Below are 12,769 nucleotides of genomic sequence, written 5' to 3' on the forward strand. Positions count from 1 at the left end.
TGTATTGTATTGTACTGTATTGTATTGTATTGTACTGTACTGTATTGTATTGTACTGTATTGTATTGTACTGTATTGTATTGTACTGTACTGTATTGTACTGTACTGTATTGTATTGTACTGTATTGTATTGTACTGTATTGTATTGTACTGTATTGTATTGTACTGTACTGTATTGTATTGTACTGTACTGTATTGTATTGTACTGTATTGTATTGTACTGTACTGTATTGTATTGTACTGTATTGTATTGTACTGTACTGTATTGTATTGTACTGTATTGTATTGTACTGTATTGTATTGTACTGTATTGTATTGTACTGTACTGTATTGTACTGTACTGTACTGAATTGTATTGTACTGTACTGTATTGTATTGTATTGTACTGTATTGTATTGTACTGTACTGTATTGTATTGTACTGTATTGTATTGTACTGTATTGTATTGTACTGTACTGTATTGTATTGTACTGTACTGTATTGTACTGTACTGTATTGTATTGTACTGTATTGTATTGTACTGTACTGTATTGTACTGTACTGTATTGTACTGTACTGTATTGTACTGTACTGTATTGTACTGTACTGTACTGTATTGTACTGTATTGTATTGTACTGTACTGTATTGTACTGTACTGTATTGTACTGTACTGTATTGTACTGTACTGTATTGTACTGTATTGTACTGTATTGTATTGTACTGTATTGTATTGTACTGTATTGTATTGTACTGTATTGTACTGTATTGTATTGTACTGTATTGTACTGTACTGTATTGTACTGTACTGTACTGTACTGTATTGTATTGTATTGTATTGCACTGTACTGTACTGTATTGTATTGTATTGTATTGTATTGTATTGCATTGTGCCGTACTGTACTGTACTGTACTGTATTGTACTGTATTGTATTGTATTGTACTGTATTGTATTATATTGCACTGTATTGTACTGTGCTGTACTATACTGTATTGTATTATATTTTACTGTACTGTACTGTATTGTACTGTACTGTACTGAATTGTATTGTATTGTACTGTACTGTACTGTATTGCATTGTATTGTACTGCACTGTATTGTACTGTACTGTACTGTACTGTATTGTATTGTATTGTTTTGTATTGTAATACTCTTTTTATCACAACAGATTTCTCTGTGTGAAATTTGGGCTGCTCTTCCCAGGGAGAGCGTGTCGCTACAATACAGCGCCACCCTTTTTTTGTATTTTTTCTGCCTGCAATTTTATTTGTTTTCCTATCGAAGTGGATTTTTCTACAGAATTTTGCCAGGGACAATCCCTTTGTTGCCGTGGGTTTCTTTACGTGCGCTAAATGCATGCTGCACACGGGACCTAGGTTTATCGTCTCATCTGGATTACAAACGTCCAAACCACCAGTCAAGGTCTATAGTGGAGGGGGAGAAAATACTGGCGACTGTGGGATTCGAACAAGTGCGCTCAGATTCTCTCGCTTCGTACGCGGACGCGTCACCTCTGGGCCAGCAGTCCACGCGAGCCTGTGTGGTCCCCATTTTCCAGGTCAGGACTCCTCACCTGCCCCGCCATACTTATCGTCACGTTTCGTGCACGTGCATTTTGGCTAGCAGACCTCTGCAGCTTCATCCCCTTTCCTACGTATCACTACTGGACAGTTACCACGTCATTGCGTTTCCTGCGTCAGTTCTGATCAGTAACTAACACGTCATCCCCAATTACCCAGTATCAATACTGGATTATGTGCTAAAAAGAAAAGGAAAAAATTCAGTACTGATATATATATATATATGTGTGTGTGTGTGTGTGTGTGTGTGTGTGTGTGTGTGTGTGTGTGTGTGTGTGTTATTTACAATAGTTATAAGAAGATGAGAAGATAAAGAGAAAACTCAGAGAAAACAGTGCACTGATAAGACACAACAAACAAATGTCATTAATTACCACATGTCAAGAATTCAAGCGAATAGTAAAGCGCATGTATACATATTACATCGAAAGACTACCACTCGGTTTGGGATGTGCAACAACATAAGATAAGATAATGCATATGTGTGAAGACCAAACACTGACATCAAAGGACATTTCTAATACACTTAATGACACAGCAAAAGAGAGAGCAGGCTCTAGCCAGTGACTGGCCATATGGAAAAGTGACCAGTCATCACCTGCTGTGGCTATTTATGCAAGTTAAGTGAACTGCAAAGGTGAAATGAAAGGTTCCCCTAAATTTGATTAGTATTGTGTTTGTTACAAGGTGTTCAGTGATAAATTTCTAAATGATTCCCGAACCAATTTACGTCGGATAGGTCACAAAAGAAAGAGCTCAATACCTACTCCATAATGAGTATAAAATGAAGTGTTGATTATTTAAGATTAATTTATAATCTTAATTTAAGTCACCTGAAAAGGGTCAGTTTTAATGAGGTTTTCGCTGAAAATTACAAACTGCATTAAATCAGTTTAACGTAGGCAAACAGAAATGGAATAGATTTAAAGATGAAATTGCGATGATTCTGCCAGTATATAATACTTGTAGTGTTCTGATCCGACAAAAGATATATTTAATTAAATACGCTGTGTCACAAACACAAGTTTCCACTCACCCAATGGCGTACAGCAACACGAGTTGTGGAGTGGTTGTGTGATGAGAAGGACAAAATGACGTAAGCTTAGCGTCAGTTGAAATCTTTAGACTGATTAACGATTAAACTGAAGTCAAGTATGCTTCTAACTGATTAAAGTGTGTGTATAAGCACAACAAATACAATATTGCAGTGAACGATTCAGAGACTTGATTTAATAAATGTTTAGGAGCAATTTAGACAGGGCACTGATTATTCGAATTTTGAATGGCATTGTGCCTTATGCCTGAGTCACTGAAAGGCAGCAGGTACACTGTGACAAAAATGGCGTCTGCTATAGTTCAGCTTTCGGCTTGTGCTGTGAGTTGAGCCACAGTCATCTGTGGTCAGCTGAGTGCTTGGCTACATATATATATATATATATATATATATATATATATATATATATATTAGAAAATCGTACAAAAAGATAATCCCATTTTAAATATCTGGATCATTTTAGGGGGAAAAGATATGACAAAAAGAAGAAAAGTTCGCAAGTGGGAGCAGCTGCACTGAATGATCACAAGATTGCGTGCACATGTGCCTCACTGTTGAAGAGTGCAGGAGGGAAAGACAGAGACAGAGACAGCAACACACAGACAGGGGAGGTGGAAAGAGATGGGAGGAGGAGGGAACAGAGAGAATGAAGCCAAATTAGAAGAAATATTGAGAAAGTATAATGAAAATTATAGAAATTTGGAGTCATTTTTGTCACACTTTTTTTCTTTTTTTTTTTTTCTCTCCACTGGGATTCGAACCCGGGTCCTCCCAGCCGTCAGTCCCGGTGGGCACGACGCTTACCACTTCGCCGCGACTGCTGGTGTCATACTCCCTTTTGTTCCATCTGCACGCCCATAGTAGCTATGAGGTCGTGGATTTACTGTTATTTTGAATGTACAATGAGTAGATGGAATTATCTGCCTTTGGATTTATGACTCGTAAGATCATAAATCTAGACATACACGCAATACTTTCGTTTGTACAAATTGTGTGGGTTTGTTTTTATTTTAAACGTGAAATACACCAGTTGCCAAAGGAGCATTGACAATTTGGCTGCAAATTTCTAAATCACTTTCAGGCAAGGCATAAGTTATGCCCGCAGACGATTCACTGCTGCGGGAGGTGGGGAGGGGGTTTGGGCTGGGGGGGGTGGGGGGGGAAGCAGACACTACGGTCCATGACCAAAAATAGCACGTTAAATATCAGCTCGTGAAATACAAACGCACACACTTGAAACGCGTGCCTAGTAGTTAACAAATAATGAGGCGAGGAGATGAAATGATTAACAAATAGTACAGAGTGGTAACTCCCTCCATTCACAAGGTACACAACTTCAAGTCAGTGCTGCTTACGCTACCGATTCAGCTAGCACACAGGTAAACAAAAAAAAGTACATTGGAACAAACCCAGACACTTCCTCAAAAAAGGAAGCGCCGGGCCTGTCCTTATACCGATCATTTGACATGTGCACACAGCAGCAAATAAGCATTTATTCAAGACTGGCATAGCCTCTTTAATCCTGAACAAGCCACACAGAACACATGGACAATACAGAACAAACACATGGTTGCCTCGGTGGTTTACCAACTTGAAATTAAAAAATAATGAGGCCAGAACAAATAATGTGCCTAGTAGGCCTCTTCAACCAACCTCCCTGCCTCACCCACTCTTCAACCCCATCCCCTCCCCTCCTTATCCCCCCTTCCCCCCCCCCCCCCCCCCCCCCACACACACACACACACACCACACCCATCCACCCTCACACACATCCCCCTCTCCCCCCTCCCCCACACACCTCCCCCACACACACCCACACACACACACACACACACATCCACACACACACCCCGACCACCACCACCCTCCTCCTACACACACACACACACACACACACACACACACACACAGAGTGACACACGTTCAGTGTCTGTTGCAGCACTTCATTCCCATCGAAGGGGAGTGCACCCTGAACCACCCGGCAGGACCCAACGGGTCAGCAGACCCGGCCTCCCACACCCCGGGTTGAGGCCTCCCTCGGCCACTGACCTGGGTAACGATCCATGTCACGGCTATAGCCAGCCAGCGACCCCAGCTAGCTCCCACAGTGGGCCGGCATTGCGGACATCGCCGCATTACATCTCGTGCTCACCAGTTGGGGACTGTTTCTTCGGAGAGAGCTTGGATACATCCTGCGGTTAACCCGTTTCCTGCGTCAGACAGCATCAACGTGTGGCCGATGTGAACGTTCTCCATGTGGTGAAGGACTGCTGTGCATGAGGTTTGACTGAACGAAATGCAGCGGGTCTGTGTTCACCCTTCAGTGTTCGTTTTGGTCAGTGTGGCGCGATGATACCAAATACCTGTTTGTTGATTGCTGACAGTGCAAAATCTGCGTTTGATTGTTAAAGAGCGGACCGGGCAAGACGGGTCGTCTTTTCACTGTTAGCCGCGCGAAATTTGGCCAAGCAGAGCAAACCGATAGGCCTAGTTTACATCAGTTTGACATGGTAAGTATATGTATCACCAAACATGGAGTATAATACAAACTCCTCCTTTTGTTGATTGCTGACAATGCAAAGTCTGACAAAAACTAAGCATGTGAAACAAAAGTTGAAAATGTGCAATTTCACGTACATAAGCATACATACATCACTTGATAATAAAAATAATGATAATAATGGATACATGTATAGCACACTATCCAGAAATCTGCTCTAGGTGCTTTACAAAATCACTTTCGTTTCCATAACACATCACATCAATGTTACATACACACATTGAAATGTGACTAAAAAAAACTAAACACACACACACACACACACACACACACACACACACACACACACACACACACACACACACACACACACACATTTTCGCTTTGTGCAAATGCAATCTGCTGAGCACGAACTGGCTTTTTCTGATACATTCACTCCTCATAACTGTATATGGTTGATTATTGCGACCGTATTCATGAAACAGATGGTATTACGCAGCCGTTTTTTACAACTGAGTTGCACAGATGACATCCTGGTGGCACTGCTTTTTGTTGATTTTTTGTTTGTGTGTGTGTGTGTTTTATATGTTGACACAATAATATACTGTGTTGACGTGGAGCATTGTGGAGACTGGGAATCCACAGTTATGTGTGTTGATTGGTTGTAGATGAATTACCCGACACACTAGATTATGTCAAAAGGTATGGGTTTGTATTATCTGGATTAATTCGCATTGTGTTATGCTGAAAAGAAATGGCAGAAAAATAATGACCAATTTGAAGAAAAAAAAGGGGAAACAGAATACAACACTGATACCACGACGCGATTCAAAAGTTCCCAAAAGTAGCTTAAGGCTTTGAAAGTCGTCAGATTAATCGCTGATGTAATGTTTATCCACAGAACAATCTCCAAAATGGAATTTGCACCCATTCTAATTCCTAGCATTCTCGTGAGTATATTGGATATTTTTCAGTTCCCTAACTGAAAGTTTTATGATAAAGAATCTGGCACATGAATCAGGTGTCACCTTTACCAACGTACACCAGAAATTATCTAGATTACACGAAGGTATTTTCCATTCTTTCTTTCACTGACGAACTTCTCTTTTAAAGTGTGAACCAAACCTTCAATAAATAAACCATACCCAGGCACTGCCAACTTCTTTCACCATTGACAAAGTACATGATTTTTACACAGTCGACTATCATTGCGTTTCGTATTGAAGTAACATTTTTATTAACCCTTGAGACGTGTCGTGAAACAGGCATTGTTACAGTAACATTTCTGGAGACAGTTACGAAACTTGTCATGTTTCACAACCATTTTGTTGCAGGACGTTAGTTTGGAGGAGAGGGGTTTGCATGGTGAATTTTGGCCAGTTTTATGACGTCAGCCTCAGCTGACCGCTTTGTGGTGATTCCTGATAGATTGCTTTCCGACCAGCCCCCAGGCAGCTGAAATGTTGCCGCACAACTGGTCACAACTAATACCATAACAGTTTACATTGTCTTCTAATGGACTGTAATAGTTTTACTGTTTTCAAATCGAATGCATCATACGATTTTTCATGGACTGTAACATTTTACTGTTTTCCAATCGAATGCATCATACAATTTTTCATGGACTGTAACATTTTACTGTTTTCAAATCGAATGCATCATACAATTTTTCACGGACTGTATCATTTTACTGTTTTCAAATCGAATGCATCATACGATTTGTTTTCAAACGGCGTTTTATAATTTTGATATTTGTGGTATATATTTTTTATATCGTTTGTTCTGGGAAAGCTTTGAATACTCAAAAATAAGTTCGGCCATAATCTATCCTCGCGCTATTTTGAAGGGCTTTGCCCTTTTGTTTATTTGTTTGTTTTGAGTGTCTGACAATTCGTGTGACATGTGACATGAAATTAGTCTTCAGATATACGTTGGAAATAGAATGTGCAATGTATTGAAGTGACACGCACGCTGTTGATGGCTTACGGTGATGGTCCCCCAGACATCTTGTTCCTTGATACTATATTGTTTTGTTATCAACTGTGATCTGGAAGTTGCTTTACTAGGAAACCAATGAAACTCACATTTTTAACGTGTTTTTATATGTATATTGTTCATTTATACGCAACAATCCAAACGGCTCTTTCCCTTGTCAACTTGATTCTTTTTTATATCAAATTATGAAGCTCGCTGTTGCTGTGTGACAAGGGTTGCTTCAGTTTGTGAATATACGTGTCGATTTTTTTTTTTTTTTTAAGAATAAATGGTAATATCATATAACATAAAGCGTTTTATATGCTGCTAATGGTATATGCATCTACTGTGGACAAAGTTTCGACCACTGAGAAAAAAAAATGTTTGTGCCGCACACCACAAGTCCGGAGAGATGCGGAAAGCAGTTTTGAGCCCCGAATCCCTCACCGTGGCTTCGGGTGATGGATACAAGATTCGCAAGTCGTTTACAATGATTCAAGATATTATTTTCCGGGTTACGAACACTGTTTGTACTGTACGGTGAAGTGATTTATCATTCAACACGCGACTGTTTTACTGAGATTTTGTTTTATTTTTTCATCATTATGCATAAAATCATGGTGTGTGTGTGTGTCTTTCTGTCTGTCTGTCTGTCTGTCTGTGTCTGTGTGTATCTGTGTCTGTATGTGTCTGTGTGTGTCAGTGCGTGTGTGCGTGTTTGCGTGCGTGTTTGTGTCTGTGTGTATGTGTGCGACGGCCGTCATTTCATAAGTCATTACCTTTTCCAACACTGTGTGACAAATAGTTCCACTGACATTCTGTTGCAGTACTGAGTAAAGGTGCATAACTGATCAGTTTCGAATTCATATAAATATTATATCATCAGTGCCTATTATACTCATTCAAAAAGCTTGTGTGTTGATAACCGCACGAGGTATGTCCCCAACACGTAAACAGCGTTCACATATGAATTGCAAAGGTAAGGTTTGACGAAGACCCTTTCTTCCTAAATGAAATGTTCTTGCAAAGCTTGGGTTTATGTTCCCCCACCCCAAACCACTCCTCCTACCCCAAACAACTCAATACCCCCTCCATTCGAAAGAATAAGAAAGAGTTTCTGGCTTTCCGTCTTCTTCTTCTTCTTCATTCGTGGGCTGCAACTCCCATGTTCACTCGTATGCACACGAGTGGGCTTTTACGTGTATGACCGTTTTTTAATCCCGTCATGTAGGCAGCCATACTCCGTCAAAGATGGCTAATGTCAGTCTGATCGTATGGATAATGCTGAATGTCTATTTAGTGGACCTTATTTACAAAAGCTATCATTCTGCCACACTGACATTACACCGATTCTTCCTTTTCCCTTTTTTTTCTTTTTTTTTTTCTCCTTTCCGAACACACACACACACACACACACACACACACACACACACACACACACACACACACACACACACAAACTCGCGCGCGCGCAATATGACGGAACCGGTTGTTGATCCCGCCACTAATTTAACAGCGACCCGATTTCCAGTGACGGAGTGATTGAAACTGAAAAGTGACGTGTAGCCATTTTCCCGACGAACCGATAAAAAGACACAGCAGAATTTTTCGCAGATAGAAGACACGACATATTTTTTGTACTGAACACTTTGAGGCATGCCAAGCGAGTGAGTTTCCGTGAACCTTATAATTATTCACCGGATTGTTTAACGAAGTGTTTCTGATTTGTGGGACTGGAACCACCTCACCCATAATAGTCTCAGCAGCGTCGATGGAGGATTTCTAGAACCTCCTCTCGGCAGAAATACAATATCAACCCACAGAGAGAGAGTGACTCGGAGAGAGAGAGAGACAGACAGACAGACAGACAGACTCACAGAGAGAGAGAGAGAGAGAGAGAGACAGACTCACAGAGAGAGAGAAAGAGAGAGAGAGAGACTCGGAGACAGACTCACAGAGAGAGAGAGAGAGAGACAGACTCACAGAGAGAGAGAGAGACTCGGAGACAGACTCACAGAGAGACACAGAGAGAGAGACAGACTCAGAGAGAGAGAGAGAGAGAGACTCGGAGACAGACTCACAGAGAGAGAGAGAGACAGACAGACTCACAGAGAGAGAGAGAGACTCGGAGACAGACTCACAGAGAGAGAGAGAGAGAGAGGAGACAGACTCACAGAGAGAGAGAGAGAGACTCGGAGACAGACTCACAGAGAGAGAGAGAGACTCGGAGACAGACTCACAGAGAGAGAGAGAGAGGGAGACAGACTCACACAGAGAGAGAGAGAGGGAGACAGACTCACAGAGAGAGAGAGAGAGAGAGAGAGACTCGGAGACAGACTCACAGAGAGAGAGAGAGAGAGACTCGGAGACAGACTCACAGAGAGAGAGAGAGAGAGAGAGAGAGAGAGAACTGAACACTGAAATGTTTAATGTCATTAGCTGTAGAGCTCTAGTGACATAGTAGGTACAAATCAGAACAAAAATGGTGCAAACCATATAAAATGGAACAGAAAGGGAAAACGTAACTAAACTACTAAGGGATAAGCGGCACTTTAAATTGGTCCTTTGTCATTTGCTTAAAAAGTCCATGTGGCAGGCGGGTACTGTGTCTTTTTTTTTTCCCCAGTCGTTCATCTCCAAGACTTGATCAGTACACAGGAAACAAAGTACATATAATCCGTATAATAATTATTTAAGCATGTGACATCGACACACATCATATCAATACAAACACATAACAAAGTACATGTAAAACACATAATAATTATTTAAGCCTGTAACACCGAAACACGTCATATCAATACGAACACATCATAAAAATACATTGTCAAAATTGACCATCCACATGTAGCCCTTCCTTTTTGTCTCTGCCTTTTTTTTCCCCCCTCATAGAACCCATACTAAGTTTTTGATTGATTAATGAGTATTTGGACCGAAACTAGACGTTTTACGTATATTTACTGCCTCGGAAACATATTTTGTTAGTAATAGCATCATATCTTCATTTTCTGTCATTAGTATGCCGAACAAATCTTTTGTCTGTGCTGGAGCTGTATTGAAAAGGGTACAGTTTTTTCGCAGTTCTTCGTATCTTTCGCAGTTAAATATGACATGGTATTCATCTTCTGGGCTTTCGCCACACATTCTGAATCGAACCATCTTCTGTTGGCATTCAGTCCAAGTGCTCTCAATCTGAGCCTCGCAAAGCAGATTTTATGCCACTTGTTTGTTACGATCTTGATATATTTCTCTGTTTGAAATATTGTTTTGAATGAATAGAACCATTTATACCTATCATTGCTCTCTATTTCTCCGTACCAGTTTTGTTTGTAACGTGCTATAAGACTATCTTTAAATTCAGATACGAAGCCGCTCTCGTGCCCGACTCCTTTGCACATCCAAACCATACGGCCGAATCCATGTTCCGGAGAGAGGGAGAGAGAGAGGGAGAGAGAGAGGAGGTAGAGTGGAGGAGGACATGGTTGTGCTCCTCTCTTTTTCACTGTTTGACGTTTCATGCCAGAAGCGGGTATTTGTCAACGTCAAGATCAAGATCATGAAACGAATAACCGCGCTGTGTAGTTGTTTTTTTTTTGTTGTTGTTGTTTTTTGTTTGGTTGTTTGTGGGGGTTTTTCCTGGCATAAACATTTCATAGTACGTCATGCTCATTCATTCGACCAGTTTATACACCGGTGCTACATGCACACGAAAAGAAAATAATCCAGTCCCGAAAGAACGAGAGACACACACACACACACAGACAGATACACACACACACACACACACACACAGATACACACATTGAAGAATCAGATGTAAAAGAGGCGGAAAGGAGGTTCTTTGAGTCTGAGACACACAAGCACATGAGTGGATCGACAGGACAGAGAAGCTGATGCACGAGAAAGAGGCAAGGAAAACGAGAACACACTCGCAAACATGCGCACATACGTACACACTATACCACACACACACACACACACACACACAGAAGCAGGCAGGCAGACAGACAGACAGACAAACTAACAGTCCTTCCTTCCACTACTCCACTCACGTCAGAGTTGTGTCAAACGTCCTATTTTTACCAAGCATTCGCTTTCTTCGTCAATTCATTCGTGGCTGGGGTCTGTGGTGCTGAACTCATGCACCTGCATGTGTGTGTTTGTTGTTGTTGGTTTTTGTTTTGTTTTTCCGACGTGGAACGGTCCTCCCGTTCTTGAACAAGACACCGGGGAAAACGTCGGCAATGTCCACATTTCTTCCCCTGTACTTTTCCGTTTAAAAGACGGGAAAACTTGTAAACTGGTTAATAACATTGTAATATATACTTTACATTTCTTCCCCTCCACTCTTTGACTGGCCTTCTTTACGTCTCTTGACAAGGGAAGAAATGTAGAGTATATATTACAATGTTATTTAAAACAAATTTACGATTTTTCGGGCCAAGGAGCGAAACTGAATGGAAAGAACACAGAGGAAGAAATGTGGATATTGCCAAAAAGTCATGTCATCAGACAACAAAACAAAAACAGATATGCAGTGCGTGTCGCAGTGAGTTTGTGTCCCACGAAAGTCGTCTCCCTTCTGTCGCACGCCAGACGACAAACTCGACAGGTTGAGCCAATGGACATTAATCCCCGGACAGTCGTGATATTAGTGTCTATGGTTGAATCAGAGCCACAAGAGAGGTAATATCGGCTCAGAATTGAGTTGGAATGTGTTGGACACTGAATTGCATTCATATTGATCACTGTCACGATTTGCACTGTGTAAGAGTCCACAACCCAGTGAATGTACATGTCAGTCCGTCTTCCGGAGAAAATGTTTTGGGAATGTGAATTTTTATGCAGGGACATTATGCAGGGACATCATGTTAAACTATTATGAGAATGAAAAAAAATCACTTGCAGTGGCTTTTTTTTTATATACATATATATATATATATATATATATATATATATATATACTTTGTCGTTTTTTTGTGTGATTTTGTGTGTGTGTTTGTTTTTGTTGTTGTTGTTTTTGTCTTTCTTCCTTTTTTAAAATTTTGTTTTACTAGTAATTATGATATACTTTGTCGATCTAGAGGCAATACCGGCAGTGAATCATGTCCCACTTTCCCTCCTTTTACTGGGTCATAGAAATCACACTGTCGAGTCTTTAGAGACGTCTGCTTCACTGAATGATTGAACTTACTGCAGGTTTTCGTTTCGAAAGAGTGAACCGGTGATAGTAAATGTTCTTCCGCATCGAAAATATCAGAAGGCATTGGTGTAGATCGATTCTGTGGAAAATGAAAATGCAGCAAATCAAGGCGTGGTGATTAGACTGTGGTGTTCTGTGCATGACTATAGCCTACGTGTGTGTGTGTGTGTGTGTGTGTGTGTGTTGAGGGGGGTGGAGGGGGGCAGAGAGTGGGGGGGGGGGGGCAAAGAGTGTAGTGACAGTTGTCAAACATAGTGAACTGACTTGACATGGAAACAGCTTCCCAAGCCGAGGAGGAATGACGCGTGGTCATGTGCACGTTTTGCACTGAAACAACGTACTGTTAGGGTGGGGAGTGAATATGTCAGTTTTTATGAAATGTCTATATCGTGCTAGGTGTTGGCCACTTTCGTTGCTCCATTACGTGCATGCTATCTAAATTTGTTTTTCAGGCATTGCTTCCAGTCAGATCCCCCTGATC

The 12,769-nt window shown here is 40.9% G+C and overlaps 1 protein-coding gene across 2 annotated transcripts in view; it reads left to right on the forward strand.

Moving 5' to 3' along the window:
• LOC143279340 (uncharacterized) overlaps positions 1-8,964 on the forward strand; it is a 27,263-nt gene extending 18,299 nt beyond the window's left edge. For both annotated transcript variants that reach the window (XM_076583360.1, XM_076583361.1), the window contains exon 3: positions 4,551-8,964. In XM_076583360.1, the coding sequence (XP_076439475.1) occupies positions 4,551-4,640 (90 nt within the window). In that variant the 3' untranslated portion in view covers positions 4,641-8,964. The remainder of the gene's footprint in view (positions 1-4,550) is intronic.
• Positions 8,965-12,769: the final 3,805 nt, after the last annotated feature.

This window comes from Babylonia areolata, chromosome 2 (genome assembly GCF_041734735.1).
Source record: "Babylonia areolata isolate BAREFJ2019XMU chromosome 2, ASM4173473v1, whole genome shotgun sequence".
Lineage (NCBI taxonomy): Eukaryota > Metazoa > Mollusca > Gastropoda > Neogastropoda > Buccinidae > Babylonia > Babylonia areolata.